This window comes from Canis aureus, chromosome 3, assembly GCF_053574225.1.
Source record: "Canis aureus isolate CA01 chromosome 3, VMU_Caureus_v.1.0, whole genome shotgun sequence".
NCBI lineage: Eukaryota > Metazoa > Chordata > Mammalia > Carnivora > Canidae > Canis > Canis aureus.
The window spans coordinates 59,866,835-59,889,959 of NC_135613.1; the positions used below are offsets into that span (position 1 = coordinate 59,866,835).

Consider the following 23,125-nt stretch of genomic DNA (forward strand, 5'->3'; position numbering starts at 1 on the left):
AGATTCCCCACCCCCAACACCTTAGGTCTTTAGCTGAAGATGGAATTTGAGGTGATGGCTTGGGCCATTTCACAGGGTCACTCAGGATTCTGCTCTCTCCCATGGTGTACGGGAGGCATACATGTTATTAAATGTTTGTTTAATGTTATTAAAGTGTTTGTTTTTCTGCGTTTAATCTTTTTGCTGCAGGGACGTCTCAGCCAAGAACCTAGAAGGGTAGAGGAGAAATTATCTTTGTTCCCTGCAGCACCAATAATGACACAAAATATGTTTAATCCCCAGATTCATAACAATAGCTATTCACTTTCGGTGTTTTTATCCACAGAATTTTTTAAAATAGTTTTTTAATAGGTCACGGTGTAATTTTATTTTCCTTTGAAATAACTATTTGTTTAGCAGTACTTATTGACCAGTTAATCGTTTTCTAATATGTAATACCAATGTCGTATCAAATACATATACATAATACATAAATATATGTCTCTTTTTTCTGGGCTCTTTATCTTGTTGCTTTGTTCATCTGTATGCTAATGCAGTAGTTTTAATACCTATGGCTTCATTATATAAGTTGCTATCTGGTAGACCAGTCCCTTCAATCTAATTCTTCCTCAAAATGGTCTTGGATCCTGTATTTTTTCTACATAAATGTGAAAAGTATTAGAACGCAACCTCAGCAGAAATATACATCCTTTTTGAAAAAATGACCAGCAACTCTAAACTGGAAATAAGAAGACAAATCGAATAAATGGGTAACTGCATACATTTAACACTAAACTACAAGGTTATACAAGATTAAAAGTTAAAAAGTAGTTATTTGTTAGACCTGGATGTTATTACATGCTTTTTTTGGGGGGGGGGGGGAAGGTATTTAAGGCTTTTGCGTTTTTAAAATGTGAAATTTTCCCTAAAGGGAAGTATACTCATTATCTTATTTTTCTCGTCAGGACAAGAACTGAAAAAGAGAAATAGTCTCGACTTTAGAATGAACAGTTCTTGCCGTGTGTTTTCCCACCTATGCAGGGAGGTTCTGCAGCTTTCCGAGAAGCAGACCGGAGCTCCGAGCGGGACAACCACCCGAGCGTGCGTCCTGTTGGGAAGGTCTGAGTCACTGGGCAGACCCGGCCTCCCGGCCTCCCGGCCTCCCCGCAGCTGTCAGCCGGGGCGAGGCCCTCGGTGGGAGGCCGGCCGGCGGGCGGAGCCCCAGGGGTCCAGGTTCCTGAAGTTCCCCAGGCTGCCTCACCGAGTGGCTCCGACCCGACTGCCCCGGGGGCTGCCCCGGGGAGGCAGCATCGCGCCCCCAGGCCCCAGCCCGCAGCCTCGGGGCCAGGACCCTCCCCTCGCGCTGTCCCTGCCCTAGGACGGAAACTGACAGCTTATGAAGATAGTGACACACTGCACGACCGACCGTACAGGACACAGGATTCGCAGGCGACTACGCAGTCCAGTCCGTAACCCCTCTTTGACGAGCGTCCAGGGGCTCTCCCGGCCCCGCCCCCAGGGCCAGAGGGCGCGCAGGCCGCGCGACCTTCGCGTGCAGGCGCCATGGCGCAGGCGCGGACGCCGACGCCAGTGCCGCCCCGGGGGGACTCCGCGCGGCGGGGCGTTTCCGCCGGCTTCCGGGCCGCAGGACTCCGAGTCCGGCGCGTGCCCCGCGCCTCCGGAGGGCGACAGGCGCGGAGGGAGAAAGGAAGCCGCAGGGCCCGCCACAGCGCCCGCCCCTGGGCGGCCCCGCCCGCAGGAGGAGGCCGTGGCGCTGCGCTCTGACGCGGCCCGCGGCGCCCTGTCGCGGCAGTGACGTTAGCGTGCGTCAGCGCGGGCCCCGCCTGGGCGGGGGCTGGGGAGCCTCGTTGACGGGGGGCGCCGCCGGCCGGGCTCGCGGGAGGACGCCGGGCCGCCGACTGGCTTCCGCGCCTGCTGCGCCGGGCCGCGGTGAGTGCGGCCCCCTGCGGGCCGGGTCGGGGCCTGTCGGGGCGCGGGCGTGTCTGAGGGAGGGCGGGAGGGAGGCCGGGGCAGCCCGCGGTCCTTCGGCCGGGCGCGGGGGTGGCGGCGGGCGCTCCCGGCTCCGCGTCCGCGGGAATTCCTCGCCCTCGGACCCCCGGCGACGGCGGGAGTGCGGGCCGAGCTGTGGCGGCGTCCGCGCCGGGGAGCAGGGGCCCGGGCCCGGGGAAGGGCCGGGCCGGGCCGCCTTTTTTTCCGCTTTCGCTCTGCGCGGCGGGCTGGAGGGAGCGGGGCCTCTGCGCGGTCCGGGGTTCTCCTGCGGCCGCGGGCGATGCACTTCCCTCCCGGTCCCTGCGCTGCTTCCTGCCGGCCGCGGTCCGCGGGGTGCGGCTGCTCCTCCCCGCACTGCTCGAGGGGCTCCCCCAGCCGCTGCTCCCGCCCCGCTCCGGGTTCTTCCCCGGCACCGCCCCTCGCACCGCTCCCGGCACCGCTCCGGGGCTCCCGCACATCACTCCTCCCGCACCGGCCCCCACCGGCTCCAGGTGCTCCCTCGATATCACTCACCCGCTCACCCCCGCACCGCTCCTCCCCACTCGGGGTGCTCTCCCCGCACCACACCCCCACCGCGCCAGGGACTCCCCTCAGGCTGTTGACCTTGTCCCGGGGCAGGGGGACCAGGAACAAAGCGCTGACAAATCCCTGTGTCTTGGAGGTGGTTCGCTCTTGAAAAACTGTGGTGCCAAGGGCCGTTTCTGCATTTGTTTTACTTCCAGTTAGACAATCTCGGTGACAAGTTTCTGGACTTGAGGTGTGTTACCTACACGGTAGAGCATTTTTAGACTGTAGTGAACACTTGGAAGTGTGAGTTCTCTTTACTGTGAAAATACAGTTTTCTAAAACAGCTTTTGTTTTTCTCTTTTCAGATTAACAGAGGGTCCACTTTGAAGAGTCCACTTTTTCCCCTCTGATTTCTTTCCTCGGCAGAAATAAACCCCGTTATGGAGAACCAGAAGCTTTCTAAAGGGATATAGCTTGAATTTTATGGAGTGTAATTTTGTGTATGAATTATAAAGTATCAAGGGTTTTCATAAGGAAGGCGCTAGTAGGATTAATTACTGGTCCATTGTGTAGAGACAGGTTTATAATATATTGTTATATGTGTGTGATAACACTAGATAACACCAGAAAGAGTAAGCTGTGTCTTGATAAGTTGATTAATCTTTACAAAATGAATGATGTTATAGAAACATGATTTTTTAAGTGAAAGATAGGTTGTTTGATTTTTAAATGCAGTGTTAAAGTTCCTGTTGTGGAAATTTTATGGTTAAGTAGTTGATGGAGAAAATACCTTCAGTTGACCAAGTGTAGTTGATATGCAGAGTGAGGAAGAAACAAATCGTCATGCTGCAGGAAATGGAAACAAGTACAGACAAAGGTGGAAGAGTTAGCAGTTAGCTTTAAGCAAAATTCATATGACATCATACATGCTAAAACAGGCAAGGTTAGGTCTGGAAAGCTGGTGAGTGTTGATACCCTCACATAAATACTGTGGTGATAACCTATGTGAAATTAGCCTTTAGATATTGTGACCATATGAAGAGTTTAATTCTTGTTTGCTGGAATAAAGCCAAGAGTTTTAAAAATATATTGAGGTGCTTGGAAGAGACCTGCGTATACTTTTTCCCACTTGAAGCATAATTGTGATTGGCTTAATAAACAGGTTTTGGAACTTGTAACTAAAAACATATTAACGGTATAATTTAGGTACCGTATTTAGAATTTTGGGAACATCAACCTTCTGAAGAATCAGGCAGTTTTAACATATTTCCGTAAGTGTGCCAATATCTTCTCAGGTCTTTATGTTGATATTACACCAAATAATGAGCAGTTAGCACTTGTTACATAAGAGTTAATCTGAAATAGTGCTAAGTAGTATCCTGGTAATTTAATATCCTGGATTCCAGGTATTATCTCACCTCAGTGTAAACTCTGGCATAAATCCCATAAAGAAGGTGTAGTGAGTTTTACAGAAGTAGGAGCCTGTCATTTGATTCTTTTATATGATAAAAACTAATTTTTTGTGAAGATAGAAGTTTCATGTGAAGGTTTTTACCCATCAAAAAGTAACATCACTCATGCACAAAACTACTTCCCAAAGACTTGTCCCAGGTTCATATCAGAGGATTAAGAGGACAATGGAGGATAGCACCATCTTACGAAACCAGACAATTGGCAACAAACAAAAAATAAAATATGACTTTTCGTGTGAACTCTATAGAATGTCTACATACTCCACATTCCCGGCGGGTGTTCCCGTCTCAGAGAGGAGCCTGGCCCGCGCAGGCTTCTATTACACGGGTGTGAATGACAAGGTCAAATGCTTCTGCTGTGGCCTGATGCTGGACAACTGGAAGCCTGGAGACAATCCTATTGAAAAGCATAAACAGCTCTATCCAAGCTGTAGTTTTATTCACAGTCTGGTTTCTCTCACCAGCCGGGATTCCACCTCTAAGAACATTTCTGCAATGAGAAACAGTTTTACACATTCGATATCTCCCACTTTGGAACATGGCTCATTTAGTGGTTCTCATTCCAACCTCGCAGCAAACCCTGTGAGTTCCAGAGCAGGTGAAGACTTCTCCCCACTGAGCACTAACCCCTACAGTTACGCCATGAGCACCGAGGAAGCCAGATTTCTTACATATCACATGTGGCCGCTAACCTTTCTGTCCCCGTCAGACTTGGCAAGGGCAGGCTTTTATTATATAGGACCTGGAGATAAGGTGGCCTGCTTTGCCTGCGGTGGGACCCTGAGTAACTGGGAACCAAAGGATGACGCGATGTCCGAACACCGGAGACATTTCCCCAACTGCCCGTTTTTGGAAAATTCTCTGGAGACCCTGAGATTTAGCATTTCAAATTTGAGCATGCAGACCCATGCGGCCCGGTTGAGAACTTTCGTGTACTGGCCATCTAGTGTCCCCGTGCGGCCTGAGCAGCTCGCAAGTGCTGGATTCTATTACGTGGGTAAGAAACTAAGGTGTAGTGTATGATTTATCAGGTTCGCTTTGTTGAACATATCAGAACATGTATTTCAGTTCAGTCTTGTTTTCTTTAGGTCGCAATGATGATGTCAAATGCTTTTGCTGTGACGGTGGACTGCGGTGTTGGGAGTCTGGAGATGACCCATGGGTGGAGCACGCCAAGTGGTTTCCCAGGTAATTGTTTTGAAAGGTATTTCCACACAAAACTGCTTTCCAAAAGTAGGTGTGCTTGCAGGGTTCATGTTTACATCTCTGTGTAGCAAAGATGCTTTTATGCCTGTGGGGACTTGGTCTTTTAAAACACCAAATCTGGGGCATCTGGCTGGCTCAGTCGGAGGAGATTGTGACTCTTGCTCTCGGGGTTGTGAGTTTGAACCCCACATTGGGTGTGGAGGTTATTCTTTAAGATAAAAACTGAAAAAAATACACTGAATTTTTATTTTGATAAAAATGTTTTAGTATTCTCTTTTCTTTTGTAAGCTGTGTATTCAGGATATAATTTAATTTATTTATTTTTAAGATTTATTTATTTGAGAGAGAGAGCACTAGATGGGGCGGGGACAAGCAGACTTGATGTGGAGCTGGATCTCAGGACCCCGAGATCGTGACCTGATCACAGTCAGATACTTAACTGACTGAGCCACCCAGGTGCCCCTAATTTAATTTATTGATATTCATTTACAATTATGGCCATATGTTTTATCTGTAGGGTTCCCCTTTTGCCTTAAAGAAATTGTAAGGATTACAAAGGTGTGTAAAATAACATGAAAGAACATACATTGGAGGGCAGCCCGGGTAGCTCGGCGGTTTAGTGCCCCCTTCAGCCCAGGGTGTGATCTTGCAGACCGGGATCGGGTCTCAGGTCAGGCTCCCTGCATTGAGCCTGCTCTTCCCTCTGCCTGTGTCTCTGCCTCTCTCTCTCTGTCTCTCTCTCTCTCTCTCTGTCTGTCTCGCATGAATAAATAAATAAATCTTAAAAAGAAAAAAGTACATTGGAAAAAAGGGAAGAGGAGAAAAAGCGACATAAAATGATCTAGGAAAAAGGCAAATACAAAAATGCATATAATGAAAGCTGATTAAGTCTGATTATAATTATAAGTTATTTTTTCTGTACAGTTAATCTTGTGATTGTCACTCATCTTTTCTTAGTCACTGTGTCTCTAGCAGTAGGTCCTGTTTTCCACTGTACCCCACAAAGAATTGAGAGGCAGTATTGTTTGTGGAAGTAGAATTAGAAATTCATTTTTGAGAAGCTTTGTGAACTTGGACATGTCGTGTGACCCATTTGAAACTCTGTCCTCCTTTGTATAGTGAGGGGGTTAGACTAGGTAATTTTTTAAATTGTGGTAAAAAATACCTAACAAAATTTACCGTTTTAACCATTTTTAAATTTCTCCTTCTGTATGTACTTCTCTGCATTCACATTGTTCCTCAGTCATCACCACCAGACTTTCCTGTCATCCCAAGCATAGCTTGTACTCCTCACACGGCTCCCCGTCACCCCCACAGCCATGGTTCTTCTGCATTTCACCAGGTGCCTCATAGGAGTGCAGTTGAGCAGGACAATGTCCTGACCTGAGTGCCTTTCATAAGAATGAGGAATCTCTTGAACACCTTCAGGAAATTAAAACATCCTTTTGTCTTTTTTTTTTTTTTTTATGATTTAAGATAAAGGAACTTGAAGTAAGAACTATTTTGAGTCAGTACATTGTTAAAAGTTGTGTTTTGGAACGCCTGGGTGGCTCAGCGGTTGAGCATCTGCCTTTGGCTCAGGGCGTGGTCCTGGGGTCCTGGGATTGAGTCCCACCCACATCAGGCTCCCTGCATGGATCCTGCTTTTCCCTCTACCTGTGTCTCTGCCTTTCTCTCTCTCTCTCTTTCTCTCTGTCTCTCATGAATAAATAAAATCTTTAAAAAAAAAAGTTGGGTTTTAAAATTTTATCTTTAATATTCATAATCTAACACGGTAAAATCTGACGTTCTAATTCTCAAAAGTGAAGTTGTGTTTAAATTATTTAGGAAAAGTGTTTTATTATCAGAATTTTAAATGACCATTATGCTTGGCTTTATGGGATTGTATACATATAATTTGAAACTTAATAACTATTAAAAAGACAAAAATAGCTTTCCAATTCTGGTGTTTGATTTACTTCATTTTGCGCTTTATAAAACAAAACAAAATCTTGGTTTATTCATGTAATTTGTGTTTTGTTTTAGATAGTTAAGGGAAAAAGGCTTAGGGTGCTTTGTGTAAAGACTTCAGAAAACAGCAAATTTCAATTATGGATAACTTTAAATCTCAGTAAATGGAAAACAAAAATGGATCACGGTTATCACTATTTTGTAACAGTTCACTTGTCACATATTTGAGTCCCTGGTGGATGATAGTTCTGCTACTGCAGCTGTAGCAGCGATGAAAACAAAATCTCTTTTTTTTCTTTAAAGATTTTATTTATTTATTCATGAGAGACACAGAAAGAGAGGCAGAGACACAGATGGAGAAGCAGGCTCCATGCAAGGAGCCTGATATGGGACTCAATCCTGAGAATCCAGGATCATGCCCTGAGCCAAAGGCAGATGCTCAATCACTGAGCCACCCAGGCATCCCAAAATCTCTGTCCTTAGTGACCTTGTTAGAAAAGGGGGCAGATCTGTGAGCGGGGGTTCATTATACTTGCTGCTTTAATCATTATGTATGTAAATTAATCAGTCCTGGTAGAAAAATAACTTAAAACTATAGGATAATAGAGAACATTGTGGGAACTATCGGTCTTATCTCCGTGACAGACTTAAGTCTTGAGTGTGCTTAAATGATCTCTGCTAATTCTACCCAGTAACCAGTTGAAGGACATTTGGGTTGTTTCCAGTTTGGAGTAATAAGCAGCAAAGCGTCTGTCAATATTAATAAACATCCATGGGCATGTGTTTTCATTTTGCTTGGGTGAATCTCTAGGCTTGGGATTTGTGGGTTGTATGGGAAGTTTTCCTTAGGGCTGCTGTGTTGTTTAAGTGGCTGCGCTGATTTGGATTCCTCCCAGAGGTGTGTGAGACCTCCAGGTGTTCCACAGTAGTTACTGTAATTGGTATCACCATCCTGGTGGGTGTATCATGATCTTTCTCTGAGGTTTTATTCATTTATTTATTTATTTATTTATTTATCTATCTATCTATCTATCTATCTATCTATTTATTTATTTATTTATGAATGATAGTCACAGAGAGAGGGAGAGAAAGAGAGACAGGCAGAGGGAGAAGCAGGCTCCATGCACCGGGAGCCCGATGTGGGATTCGATCCCGGGTCTCCAGGATCGCGCGCTGGGCCAAAGGCAGGTGCCAAACCGCTGCGCCACCCAGGGATCCCTCTCTGAGGTTTTAATTAGCATTTCCTTAATGATGAATGACGGTGAGCTAATTTGCCTTCTGCATATCTTCTGCCCATTTTAAAGTTTTTTTTTAATTACTAAGTTTTGAGAGTTCTTAATGCATTTTGGGTAAAAGTTTTTATTAGGTATGTTTTGCCAACTTTCCATGTGTGGCTTGTCTTTTCATGGTTTTAGCAGTAGCTTTTGAGGATGTCATTTTATCAGTTTTATCTTGTATGGATTATGCTTTTGGTCTCTTAGCTAGGAAATCTTAACTGGCCCAAGGACAAAAAGATTTTCTACTGTCTTCTAGAAGTTGCATCGTGTTAGATTTAACATCTCGGTCTCTGATTTATTCCTAGTGAATTTTTGCATGCAGTGTAACATAGGTGGAGGCTCATTGTTTTTCTGGGTGGGTGCTGGACTGTTTACTGAGAGACACTGATGGGGTAAAATGGAAGTAGCTGTAGGTGAGCTGCTTGGAAGGCTTTTGAGCAGCTCTAGGAGTTTGTGAACCAGTTTTTGGGAAACACCATCATATTGCATATAGATATGTTTCGGGGAGAAGGTTTGTGCTTCACAGTTAATGGAAGAGTGGACCCCTGAGAAAGATTAGCAATTGTTGTGAAAGATCATGTTTTAGGAATATTAATTACAGCTTCTGAAACTATGTGAAACCCCAAAAGTTAATTGCCCAGGACAGCATTTTTCAAGTCTTAGCTTGTGCCCCTTTGAGGGCTAAACCCTTTTATTGTTAAGCGTTTATGTGATAAATAGAAAATAACACAATGTGTCACAATAGAGTAGTGTTTCACAAGGAGTCTTTTTTCCTGCTTGATAGGCTGTGATGTAAAATGTTTATATTGTGGGGTGCAATCAGAGAGTTTGAAAGCCACTTTTCTAGAAGATTAGGTCATATTTTTTGGTATAGAACACTTTTTAAAAGTAACTTTTGTCTTTAAAATTATTTTTAAAAGATTTTTATTTATTCATGAGAGACAGAGAGAGAGAGAGGCAGAGACACAGGCAGAGGGAGAAGCTTGCTCCACGCAGGGAGCCTGACATGGGACTCGATCCTGGGACTCCAGGATCACTCCCTGAGCCAAAGGCAGGCGCTAAACCACTGAGCCACCCAGTGATCCCAACTTTTGTCTTTTATAGGTGTGAGTTCTTGATACGCATGAAAGGGCAGGAATTTGTGGATGAGATTCAAGCTCGATACCCTCACCTTCTTGAGCAGGTAAGTTTTTATATTTGGCAATGCTGAATTCTCTTGAATAATAATGACAAAGAATATTATTAAGAGTAATATTTACATTTGTTATTGATTATGGTTAATTGCATTATACCCAATTAATGACACCTTAATTTTTATTTTTGTTACTACTTTACTTGTTCAGGGCTTTTTAAAAATTTTTGGGGGGTGCCTGGGTGGCTTAGTTGAGCATCTGACTCTTGGTTTTAGCTCAGGTTATGATCTCAGAGTTGTGGGATTGAACCAGTGTTCCTGCACTCAGCAGGAAGTCTGTTTATGATTCTCTGTCTCCCTCTGCCCCTCCTCCTGCTCATGCTTGTTCGCTCTCTTTCTAAAATAAATAAATCTTTAAAAAAAAAAAAGATTTGCTTTTAAGTTTCTGAAAAATCAATCTCCCACTGTACAAATTTGTGGTGGGATTGGAGGAGGATCTGTAGTGCCTCCTCTATCTTTTGCAGGAAAAAAAAAAAAGCAACTTGTTAAGAATTGGGAACCTGAGAGTGATCTAGCTGAAATATCTTTTAAGTGGAATGAGAAACCATGAATATTTTTTCCTCCTTTCCTGAAACTAAGAAATGCTTGAACTATAATTTGGAAGTAGGTAAAGTTTAAGGGGATTTTTATGATGATTAAAGTAAAACAGAGCAAAATAAGTATATAAATTACCTAGTTTTCCGAAGTGTGTGTACATTACTTAAGGTAAACTTATCTTATTGTTGTTCTGTTTAAGGTTGTTTGAGATTTTTGATTTTACCTCTTAATTTTTCTCCTGTTCCATAGCTTTTGTCAACATCAGATACTCCTGGAGATGAAAATGCTGATCCACCAAGTATGTATGGAAATATTCCAGATATAGAATGGGAATTTTTATAAGAATGTTAAACACAGAAGTATATAAATAGAGCTATGTTTTGAGTCCTGAGGACATAGAAAAAAGTGCTGAGAAGTTAACTAATAAATATTATGTATCTGCTAAGATTCATGACATTTTTAGAGTATTCTAGCAAGTATACTAATCTTTGTTCTTAAAGTTGCTTCCAACTGGGGACACAGAACATATGCAGAAGAGAAATAACCATCACAGATTAGCTCAAAGAATACCACATGAGAAGTGTAAATAATAAGCCCTCCAAGGAAGAAAAGTTTGGTATAAGCTAGTATGTTTGGAAAGGGCCAGTTGATACATGATTTAAGAATTGGTCTAGATACTAGGTATTTATTAGGTGTGTGGTATGTATGTATGTATGTATGTATGTATTTATTTATTTATTTATTATCTTATTTATTCATGAGAGACACAGAGAGGCAGAGACACACAGGCAGAGGGAAAAGCATGCTCTATGCAAGGAGCCTGATGTGGGACTTGATCCTGGGACCCCAGGATCATGCCCTGAGTCAAAGGCAGATGCTCAACCAGTGAGCCACCCAGGCGTCCCAAGTGTGTAGTATTTTAGTTGTAAGGACAGGAAATAGATCTGATAAGAGCTTAGTATTGGTCATATCTGGCATTAAGTTCATGTATGTAATTTACATATGTTAGGGTGTCCAAAATAATGAAGATAACCATGTACTATTTCTTAGCACATACCAGGACTCAAGAGGGTTGTTGAGGATTTGGAATCAGTACTTAACCACCTCCTGTATATTGGAACTGGGAAAGATAGCAGGGCTGACTGTTCTTGCTTTAAATTTATAACTATAGCTTCCTTACCACCCTGCTACCCTTTGCAGCTCCCTAATAAAATGACTTTAATATTCTCTCTCTGTAAGTTTCTACACTCTATTCCCTAATTTACCCACAGCTCATAATCTTGTGTCACCAAGGAAATAAACATGATCAAAAGAGAACTACTACCATTTCTTCCCAGCCAAGCCACCAGTCTGAGATGTATCTTTAACACTCTCCTTCATGTTCTTTCTATGAAGGAACTGAGGCCAACTCTTCTTGTCCTTTGTCATCCAAATCTCAAACCTACTGCCACTGTTAAGAACTTTGCTTTGCTAGTGATCTTCCCCTTCTATCTCATAGCATCAATTTTTCTGTCTTCAAGATATATATAAACTTAATGTATCATAACCAGTTCTAAGAAGACTTTTCCTAAGATGACATCTAGCTGACATCATTTTCTAGCTGTAGTCTTGCTTCACTGCCCTTCACAACAAAATGTGTAGAAAGATTTATCTGTGCTTACTCTGCTCTTTTCCATTCTTCTTGAACTTTACTGCAGACTACTCTTGTCAGGGTCACCAAGAACCACCGTCTTTGTAAATCTACCACTTGACCTGTTACCAGCATTTGAAAGAGTCAAGTGCTTCATCCCTTTCTCCCCCAGCTTTGTCGGGATAGGATTCACATATGACACTATCTAAGTTTAAGGTAAAAAGTGGCATGGCTGATACACATACATTGCTAAATGATTACCACAGTAACATTAATGCATCAGTCCCCTCACATAGTTTTTTTTGTGTGGTAAGAGTATTTAAGAGTTATTCTTTTAGTAGCTTCCAAGTATGTAACACAGTATTGTCAACTGTAGGCAGTACACTTTATATTAGATTTTCAGAGCTTACTCATCTGATAAAGTCCATCCATATTATTGCAGATGGCAAGGTTTTCTTCTTTTTTATGGGTAAATAATACTCTACTGCATATATTACGACATTTTCTTTATTCAGACGTGCTGATGAACACTTAGAGGTTGTACTCATGTGTTGGCTGTTGTGAATCATGCTGCAATGAATGTGGGAGTGCAGGTAAATTTTTCAGAAAGTGATTTTGTTTCCATGTGATAAATACACAGAAGTGGGATTGCTAGATCATAGGGAAATTCTATTTTTTTTTCTTTTTTTAAAGATTTTTAAATTTGTTTTAGAGAGTGGGAGAGCGTGCTCACAAGTGGGAGGAATTACAGAAGAGAGAGGGAGAGGCAGAGAATCTCAAGCACACTCCTGCTGAGTGCAGGAGATCTCACGATCTCTGCATCGTGACTCCTGCATGGTGACCTGAGCTGAAACTAAGAGTCAGATGCTCAACTGACTAGGTACCCTGGGAAGTCCTACTTTTAATGTTTTGAGGAATCTCCATACTGTTTTCCACAGTAGCTGTACTAGTTTACATTTCCACCAGCAGTGTAAGAGCATTCACCCTTTCTCCACATCCTCACTGACACTTATTTATCAGGTGGTTGATTTTAGCCATTCTTACAGGTCTGAGGTGATATCTCATTGTTTTGATTTGCATCTCCCTCATGGTGAGTGATATTGAACATGTTTTCATGTGTTTTTTGGCCATCTGGATGTCTTCTTTGGGAAAATGTTATTCATGTCTTCTGCCCATTGCTTAATTGGGTTATTGGTTTTTTGAGAGTTGAGTTTGAGAAGTTCTTTATATATTTTAGATATTAACTCTTTATCAGATAAGTCATTTGCAAATTATGTCCTCTTTAGACTTCTTGCTGTTCTTTCTGCAGCTCCTGTAGGTATAAGGTTAGGTTGTGTATTTGAGATTTTTCTTGCTTCATGAGGAAGGCCTGTATTGCTATATACTGCCCTCTTAGGACTGCCTTTGCTGCATACCAAAAGTTTTAGACCACTGTGTATTCATTTTCATTTGTTTCTGTGTAGTCTTTTATTTCTTCTTTGATTTCCTGATTGACCCGTTTTTTCCTTAGTAGCATGTTGTTTAACGTTACTGTACTTGTAGTCTTTCAAAATTTTTTCTTATGGTTGACTTCAAGTTTCTTCGTGTTGTGGTCTGATAATATGCAGGGTATGATCTCAGTCTTTTTATACTTGTTGAGGGCTGGTTTGTGACCATCCCTCAATATATGATCTATTCTGGAGAATGTCCCATGTGCACTTGAGAAGAAAGTGTATTCTGCTTTAAGATGAAATGCTGTCTTGGGACACCTGGGTGGCTCAGTGGTTGAAAGTTTGCCTTCGGCTTAGGGCGTGATCCTGGAGTCCTGGGATCAAATCCCACATCCAGCTCCCTGCATGGAGCCTGCTTCTCCCTCTGCCTGTGTCTCTCTGCCTCTTCTCTCTCTGTGTCTCTCATGAATAAATAAATAAAATCTTTAAAAAAAAAAATGCTTGCAATGTGTGTAAGTCCATCTGGTCTCGTGTGTCGTTCAAAGCCTTTGTTTCCTCATTGATTTTCTGCTTAGATGACCTGCCCATTGCTGTGAGTGGGGATTAAAGCTGTTACTCTTAAAAAAAAAAAAAAAAAAAAACTCTTCCTCTTACTGTATTGTTATCAGTGAGTTTTTTTTGTTGGTTATGACTTGTTTTATGTATTCTGGTGCTCCTAAGTTGGGGGCATAAATATTTATAATTGTGAGATCTTGTTGGATAGAACCATTAATAATGATGTAGTGACTTTATCTCTTGTTACAGTCTTTGGTTTAAAATCTGGTTTGTCTGATGTAAGTATGGCAACTCTGGCTTTCTTTTGATATCCATTTGTGTGATAGTTGGTTCTCCATCCCTTTACTTTCAATCTGTGGGTGTCTTTATGTCTAAAAGATGTCCTTGGTAGGCTGCATATAGATGGATCTTGATTTTTTTTTTTAAATCCATTTTGACACCCTGTATCTTTTGACTGGGAGTGTCCATTTATATTCAGAGTAATTATTGATGGATGCGTGTTTATTGCCATTGTATTACTTGTTTTGTCTTTATTCCTGGAGATTTTCTCTGATCCTTTCTTGTCTTTGTTACTTGGTCTCTCCTTTCCACTCACAGAGTGCTCTATAGTATTTCTTGCAGGGCCTGTGTAGTGGTCATGAACTTCTTTCGTTTTGTTTGTCTGGGAAACTCTCCTACCCTGAATGACACCCTTGCTGGGTGGAGTATGCTTGGCTGCAGATTTTGCCCATATGCATGTTGAATATCTCCTACCACTCCCTTCTGGCCCGCCAGGTGTCTGTGGGGAGATCTGTGGCTTGCCATGTGGATCTTCCCTTCTAGGTTAGGGACTTCTTTTGTCCTACTGCTTTGAAGGTTTTTTTCTTTGTCACTATAGTTTGCAAATTTAATTACAATATGTCTTGGTGTTGGCCTGCTTCTGTTGATTTTGGAGTTCTCTGCCTCCTGAATCTGGATGCCTGTTTCCTTCCCCAGATTAGGGAAATTTCCAGCTGTTATTTCCTTAGATAAACCTTCTGCTCCCTTTCCTCTTTTTTCTGGGACTCCTATCATACTAATGCTGTGATGTTTGATGGAGTCACTTGAGTTTCCTAAGCATATTCTCGTGTTCCATGATTATTCTCCTTTATTCAGTGTCATTATTTTCTATTGCTTTGTCTTCTAATTTTTTTTTTTTAATTTTATGATAGTCACAGAGAGAGAGAGAGAGAGAGGCAGAGACACAGGCAGAGGGAGAAGCAGGCTCCATGCACTGGGAGCCCGACGTGGGACTCGATCCAGAGTCTCCAGGATCGCACCCTGGGCCAAAGGCAGGCGCCAAACCGCTGCGCCACCCAGGGATCCCTGCTTTGTCTTCTAGATCACTAATTCATTCCTCTGCTTCTTCCAGCCTGTTGTGCATTGCATTGAGCCTGTTTCCATTATCAGTTATTGCATTCTTCATGTCTGACTCATGCTGTTGTATTACTTTATCTCTGCAGTAAGGGCCTCCCTGAAGTCTTCCATTCCTTTCTCAAGTCCAGTGAAGATCCTTATAATCATTGCTTTAAATTCTCCATCAGGCATGTTTGCTTAGATCTCTGGCTGTGGCCTTACTTGTTCTTTGATTTGAGAGAAATTTCTCTGTCTTGGCATTTTTGTCTGTCTCTGCCTTCTCTGTGTTAGAAAAGCCTGTTCTATTGCCCATTCCCAAGAGTAATGGTCTAATGAAGAAGAGGTCCTGTGGTGCCCAGGGCCTAGCATTCAGGGAGTGAGACGTCTCGGGTATGTGCTCCATGCACTCTGCTGCTGTGTTCTGGCTGCTTAATCCTTCAGGCTGGTCATTTGCAGGGCTCTGCTTGCCCGCTGTGGGCAGCGTTTGATCCCTGGCCTGAATGTGGCGACTTGTAACGAGGTGTGCCCTGCTCTGCTTGTAAAATGAGACCTGACCCTAACTCCACTGGAACTGAGAGCCTGCAGAACTCCCCTGTCGAGAGGTGTTTTGTGGGCAAGGGTTTCTGTTTGTCATTGGGGTAAAGGACCTGCTGCTCTGGGACTGGGGCAAGCCTGACTGAGAAAGGCCTTACCGGCAGAGTGCAGGGGTGTGGGACCTGGTGAGAGCAGGTTAGGCAGCCAGTGTGGGTGCTGCGCTGTTTACCACAGGTGGCTCCTTGATGATGCTGAGGGGCGGGGAGAGGGAAATGGGGCCAGCCGGCTCCTTTGTACCTGGAGAGGCATCCTGTGAGAACTGCCTCTCCAAGAAGAGCAATAATTTCCCCCATCTGCTCCAGGCATTTTTCAGGGTTTTCAGATCACTGTTTGTGTGCTGCCTGCCTCCTCTCCAGTGGTAGGGCAGTGCCCCCCAGGCTGTACCCCATCCAAGCCTGCTGACCTTTAAAACTCCTGGTGTTAATCCCAGCTGGTTGCAAGAACTCCAGAAATTCAGCCGCTCTTATTTTCCCAGAAGGTGACTTTGGGGAAGCATTCTCCTTGTGGGTTCCCGTGCTCCTCTCTCTCCCCCTTCTTTGCAACCAGGGCTCCCTATCTCCCTCCCCACAGCCCGTTTCTCCCCCAACCCACATCTTCACACTTCCTACCTTCTTCAGTGTAGTTACTTCTCTCCCTTTAGTGGTGGAGTTTGTTCTGTCAGTCTTCAGGTTGATTTCTGGGGTATTTAGGCTGATGTGATGGCTATTTAGTTAAGTTTGAGGGAAAAGATGAGTCTGATGGGTCCCTTGGTTAGCAGGACGGGCCGTGGAGTGTGGCTAAGAGCATCTGGAACTGAGGGCCATTGGAGGTTCTCCAGCCCAGATTGAGGTCTGCACAGCTGGCTGTGGAGGCACAGGTGGACGTGTCCTCTGCTAGGTTTCTTGATGGGCAGGACTGCTTCCTGATTGAGTTTGGAGAGGCTGGAGCTGTAGGTGTGGACATGAGTGTCCCTCCCTGGGTCTCTTTGCTGGTTGTGTTGCGGCTGAGGGACCCAGGGCTAAGAGGGCCCTTTGAGGAGCTCCAGGTGTGCCCTGGGGAGTGTTACTTCCTGGATCCCTGTGCTAGCGGTTCTGTTTGCAGATTGCAGTGGAGATAGGTTGGTCCTTTCAAGATTCTACATTCTGACTAGATTTGGGGGATTTACCTTGAGTGGTTCCTGGACTGTGGCTGGATCCAGCTCACAGGTATGTCTGTGTGCCAGAGCACAGGTAGGCGTGGGTCTCCCTCATTCTTTTGTGTAGGGTGCTGGTGACAGGATCAAGCCAAAAGGGCTTGTGGCCAAGTCCTGAGGATATGGGGCTGTTCATGGGTCTGTGGCCAGGGCCAGGGTTGGTGAGTCAGCCCTTTGAGTGCAGGCCTGTCTCGTTGAAACAGTTCTCCTTGGTATTGGGTTCCATTGGGGTTTCATAATCTTCTACCTATATCTCAAAGCTTTCACAAAAGCACTGTTGTTTGTAGGTGGATTCTAAATTGCTGTTGCGTTAGAATGCAGCGGGAGACGTCTCATTTGGTAGTCTTGCCAACATTATTCTCCTGCATCCATTTTAAGACCCCTTCTTTGCTTGGCTTCCCGGACACAATATTCTTGGTTTTTCTCTATTTCTCTGGTTAATCATGAATAATCTCCTTTGGTGGCTCCTTTTTCAAACCATAAATGATGGAGTACTTCTCAACACTTAGCCCAGATTTATTTCTTCATTTCCTAAGCTCCAGGCTGGCATGTCCAACTTTGTGTTTAAATCTTTACTTGACTATAACGGGTGTTTCAGAGTTAATATGAACAAAGCAGACCTCTTCTTCTGTCTTTGCTCCCTCAGACGTGTTTCTTGTCTGGTCTGCCCATTTCAGTTTGTGGTACCCACCTACTGAGGTCAGAAAGTTGACTCAAGTTGGGTGTCACCCGAGCTCCTCTTTGTGTGTTCCATCTGTTGGCTGTCCTTTCATCCCTGCCTTCCTCACATGCCTGAATCTGCGTGCCTCTCTCCATGTCCATCTGGCACTATCAGCCTAGTGCAAACTGCCATCACTGTCGTGCTTTCCTGGCGGGTCTCCTCATTTCATCTTAGCTCATTAAAGTTTATCACAGAGCTGCCAGAATCATCATCTGAGAAAACAAATCCGGTCTTAACATCCTTCACTTAAGATGTATAGAAAACATTCTAGTACATGTAGAGTAAAAGATAAGCTGGCGAGGCTTTACTATGAGATCTGGGGATCATCCTCATCTCTGAGTGCCTTTCACCATTGTGTCTCTAGTTCTTGAATGTGTCAGGATTTCTTTGAGATACTCCCATAACTCCTCTTTATTCATTCACATGCTTGTTCTGATGTTGCCACTTCAGACTGGCTTTCTGTGTGTGTGTGTGTGTGTGTGTGTGTGTGTGAGTGTGTGTGAGAGACCACCTGCAGGCGGCTTTGGAGAGACATGATTATTAGAACACTTTGCCAGCAGGTGGCTGTCATGCATCATGTAGAATGATGTTTTCTTGTCATTTCCACCAAAGTGTCAAGTTGGTCAGTGCTGACTCTGTTTCTAGGAAGTGCTTCCCTGCTCCACCATGTCAGTTGTTTTCTTCCCTCCTGGGTTATTTTAATCACTTTTCACAGCTTGATTTTCTTTATATCATGGTCTGAAATCAAATGACTTCTTCAGTCATATTTTTATGTCGTTAGACATATTTTGCATGAACTAGTCTTAACTCTCCTTACATCTATGTTACTCTCGGATTCATCTGTCCACCTCTCTAGATCTCATGTATCCTGGCAAGTCCAGACTCTGACGCCACCTTTAATGAAGTCTTTGTTGGTTTCCCTGCTTTCTTGTAGCATTCCTACAGTTGTGTAGCATATTGGTTCCTGAAAATGACCATATGTTGGAATCATTTCAGAAATTTAAAAAAAAACATGGATTCCTAAGCCCTGTGCTTTGAGTCGCTCATTAAGTAGGTTCCAGGGTGTAGTGTGGGAAGTGGAATTTTAAAAAAGGATAGCATATTTTTACATTCTTATTTGATCCTCTTGCATTCATACTTTTGTTGGAATTATAGGTAATTGGTGCATAAAGCTTATGTGCCATACCAGGATATGAGCAGCAGGAGAGGAAAGATTGTGCCATAGTCATCATTTTTCTCTGTAGTTTTACATTTGTGGGATTTAACATTGGTACATGTCTTTTCAAATAGTTGTCCATTTTGGACCTGGAGAAAACCATTCAGAAGACACAGTCATGATGAACACCCCGGTGGTGAAGGCCGCCTTGGAGATGGGCTTCAGTAGGATCCTGGTGAGGCAGACCGTGCAGAGTAAGATCCTGAGCACTGGGGAGAACTACAGAACAGTTAATGAGATTGTGTTAGCACTTCTTAATGCTGAAGATGAGACCCGGGAGGAAGAGAAGGAAAGACAAACTGAAGAAATGGCATCAGGTACTTGGGAATGTTAATTACCCGCCCTATTTCCGTGAGGGTCACGGGACTGGATGACCCGTTGCAGGAGCACCAGCATCTGTTCACTAACTCCTGGCAGCAGTGCCAGGAGCCTCCGACACACATCCCCTTCTGCACTGTGGGCAGTGCTCAGACTGGACTGTAGCTTTCTAGAATATGTTTATTTTCCAACAAGATCTGTGATTTATGCCAGTCCGGATTTTAGCCTAACTTCTTGAAGTATATTGCTTTTCTTCTCCTATGTAACAAATTTAAATTGTTATATATGAGAAGAAAGGAAGACTTTAAAGTTGAATGGAGGTCTTCTTTCAGTGTTTTAAAAAATTTCCTTGAAATCTTATCCTTACCATGGTGTTTGACTCCCTGATCCTTGCTAAGTGGTCCTTATACAAAAATGGAACTGGTGGTGAAGTCCTAGGGCTTGAAAAGCCCCTGCCCAGCCCAGAGACAGTGGGGAGCCAATCAGGGAGCTGATTGTGGTGTTCATGCAGGTCGTGCTAAGCTTTAGACTTCCTAAATAAGTCTCTTGAGAAATCATTCCTTCAGCAAATACAAATGGAGCGTGAACACCTGTCAGATACTGTGCTGTAGTGGTAACTATGGTGCTTACCTGTGGGGATTGTGGATGAGGTGTGGAGTCTAGTACACAAAAGAACCAGCAGAGGTGAGGGGTGCGTAAACAGTGTGGATTGGGAGTTCAGGCTGGAAGACATTTTGTGTTGAACCTGGTAAGTAATGATAGAAATGGTTTAAGAGAACCTCATTGTGTGGTCGTGTAGAAAAATGCAAAGTCTGATTTTGATATTGAAACAGATTCGTGTTTTAATCCTGGCTCTGTCAGAAGAAAACAGGTTCTATGAAGGTTGCGGTTCTATGAAGTGGAGATCATAGTACAAATTGCACAAGGTTACTGTGAGAATTAAATAAGTTGCAAACAAAACATTTTAGCATAGTGCAAGACCTGAAAACATTTTTTTGTTAAGTAGATTGATGTAGGAAGTGACAGGGCTGAGGGCACAGGGCCAGGAAGCAGCCTGGCTGGCATGGGATCCTAGGCCTGTCCTGGCGGGATGAGTACCACTACTGTCCTCCCCTCCTCTTGAAGTGGTGAAGCCCAGGGTGAAAAGGACACTCATCCAGGGCACTGGTTCTGCAACGGATTCTTTCTCTGACTTTGGGGAGGTCACTCATCTTCTGAGTTTCTTTTCCTCCATATTTGAGAATGAGAAGTAGTCTTACCTGCTTGTTTAATTGACAGGATCTTTTGTATCAAATAAGGGAGTTTATACGAAAGCCCTTATAAAACTAAAGTGGTATGATGCAAATAGAAGTCAGTATTATTAATTTCATAGGGGAGAAAGTACAGAGGTGGCAGGTTTTTACTGGTATTTATTTATCTGTTTGTTTGTTTGTTTATTTATTTATTTATTTATTTATTTATTTATTTTACTGGTCTTTAAAATTCTCTGCTTTCTTTCTATGGAATAGCAGGGTTCTAAGACATGTAAATATCTCCACTTTTAGAAGTGACAAAAACAGAGACCCTGTGTGTTGTGTGTACTATATGATATGCTTTAGCTGAATCTTCCAGAAGTTTTCTAAATGATAGACATTAAATTTAAGTGCAAACAAGTAATTTTGTGCTTTTTCAAGCACCTATTTATTTAGCGTCTAAATTGTTGGTAGGTTTGGTTGTTAGTGACTATGTGAGTATCGTTGGAGCACTTTAAGATCTAATGGATTTTTTTTTCTTCTTTCTTTTAAATGAAGATGATTTGTCATTAATTCGGAGGAATAGAATGGCTCTTTTTCAACAGTTGACTTGTGTGCTTCCTATCCTGGATAATCTTTTAAAGGCCAATGTAATTAATAAACAGGAACATGATATCATTAAACAAAAAACACAGATACCTTTGCAAGCGAGAGAACTGATTGATACTGTCTTAGTTAAAGGAAACTCTGCTGCCAACATCTTCAAAAGTTGTTTAAAAGAAATCGACTCTACATTATATAAGAACTTATTTGGTGAGTTTTTGGTAAAATTATTTCAGAAATCTTTGAGATTATGTTCATGTTGATGTTTGACAAACAAGGTAAATCTGGTTAGCAAACTATAGTCTGTCCGTGCATTTAACTAGTCCTAAAAAAGGGATGTCATCTTATTGCCCAGTTAGTATGACCGTGTAATTCCTGATCTGTAGGTAGCATCTGTGGTGTTCAGCAGATAGCAGGTGAAAAGAAAATGAATAGAAGGTGAAGCAGTCTTATATTTGATAGAATATGGTAGAAAATACTTTTTGTGTATTTTTCTTTCCTCAGTGGACAAGAACATGAAGTATATTCCAACAGAAGATGTTTCAGGTAAAACAAAACTAAGATTTAAGAACAACAGGAAATATTACCCTTTTTTTTTTTAATGGGAGTTAAAATAGAAACTGAATTTCACTGAAGTTTGTTCTCCCTATAGGTCTGTCGCTGGAGGAGCAGTTGAGGAGGTTGCAAGAAGAGAGAACGTGTAAAGTGTGCATGGACAAAGAAGTGTCCATCGTGTTCATTCCTTGTGGTCACCTGGTGGTGTGCCAGGAATGCGCCCCTTCTCTAAGAAAGTGTCCTATCTGCAGGGGTATAATTAAGGGTACTGTTCGTACCTTTCTCTCATAAAAGTCAGCTATATGTTAGCTTCTCTATAAAAGTCTTTAGGATATTGTTGAACCTTTGAAGCCATCTGAAGTATAAAAAGTTATTGGTTCTTTAATTGTGACAATTGTGTTGTATTCTGCTTTGCTATGAGTGATCTTGTTTCTAAACCATAGTATCCTATGTCCTATTTAACCCTTGTTTCTATGAAAGAGAAGACTGACTTGGGTTTGTCAAGCTGTGTTAGTGTGCGAGTGCCAATACAGGAGGAGCCCCAGCTCCCTGCAGTGTCACGTCCCAAGTGCCTGGGCTTGGTGTTGTTTCTGGAAGCTTGGAGTATGACTTGAGAGTGCAGTTGACAAAAGCTGGACACCAGGAACTCTGGGTCACAGTGCCAAATTCTCTGGGATATTTCCACTTGTGTTTTAAAGTAAAGCGTTTTTTCTTACTGGTAAATAAGCTTTTCTCTAATTTGTGAGAAACATCTCAATAAAGTTCTTTGAAGAGACTGTACCATCAAACTTTTTTTTCCTGACTCAAAGTATTTTCTCCATGCCTTAAATGAGTTCATGGTCTTAAGTGCAGTATCTGTCCATTATAAGCCCTCAGATGTTAGCTGCTAAATAAAAAATGGAATTCATGAAACAAATTACTGAGAAGTGTTCTTGAATAATGTGATTTATGAAATTGTTTTAGATGACGCGATACCTGTCTAGTTGCTTTGTGCGTTGTAATTAAAATCCATTTTAAAAATTAGGTAAATCTGCATTGGGATTTAAAAAAAAGAGTGCAGTGGTTTTTATGCATTGATGTTGGTGGGAAGAGAAGGTGGGATACAGCTAACTGGTCAGTGTCTCCTTGGGCCCGAGCATCCCTGCCTTTACCAGATCTGGGTCCATGGCAGACTTCTGAGGCCCAGTAGAAAGAGCAAATAGTACAATCTCCATGTGTCTTCATATCCTGAAACTCCTTTAGGTCCCATTATATAGAGAAGACATCGGGAAGAGTGGAGATTTCTGCATTGTCCAGGCTGTTTCCAGCACGACCTTGTGTTGGTGGGAGCTATCTCCCTGCCGTTAGAGATGGAATTCAGAGAGGGTGTTAAATCATCTTAGGAACTGTTTTCTTTTTGATTGATAGCTACTATATATTGAGGATCCACTGTGGTTATGGGCTACACTGTGCCCCCAGATCTGTGTGTTGAGGTCTTGATCTCCTGAGTACCTCAGCGTGTGACTGTATTTCTAGATAGGGCCTTTGAAGAGGCAATTAAAGCAAAAGGAGGTTCTCTAAGTCCAAATGTAAGAGGACTGGTGTCTAAGGAGAGAT

General features: G+C 42.9%; 1 protein-coding gene across 2 annotated transcripts; it reads left to right on the forward strand.

Annotated features, from left to right (window-relative positions):
• Nucleotides 1–1,771: 1,771 nt before the first annotated feature.
• Nucleotides 1,772–22,445, forward strand: BIRC2 (baculoviral IAP repeat containing 2). 2 transcript variants are annotated; one of them, XM_077893242.1, is made up of 9 exons: nt 1,772–1,929; nt 2,862–4,965; nt 5,057–5,156; nt 9,506–9,584; nt 10,380–10,428; nt 18,896–19,138; nt 20,930–21,184; nt 21,479–21,520; nt 21,627–22,445. In XM_077893242.1, the coding sequence occupies exons 2-9, from the start codon at nt 4,074–4,076 to the stop codon at nt 21,818–21,820; spliced, it is 1,854 nt and encodes a 617-aa protein (XP_077749368.1). In that variant the 5' UTR covers nt 1,772–1,929; nt 2,862–4,073; the 3' UTR covers nt 21,821–22,445. The 2 variants fall into 2 exon arrangements, with proteins under 2 accessions (XP_077749368.1, XP_077749369.1); XM_077893243.1 differs by lacking the exon at nt 20,930–21,184.
• The last annotated feature ends 680 nt before the right edge of the window (nt 22,446–23,125 follow it).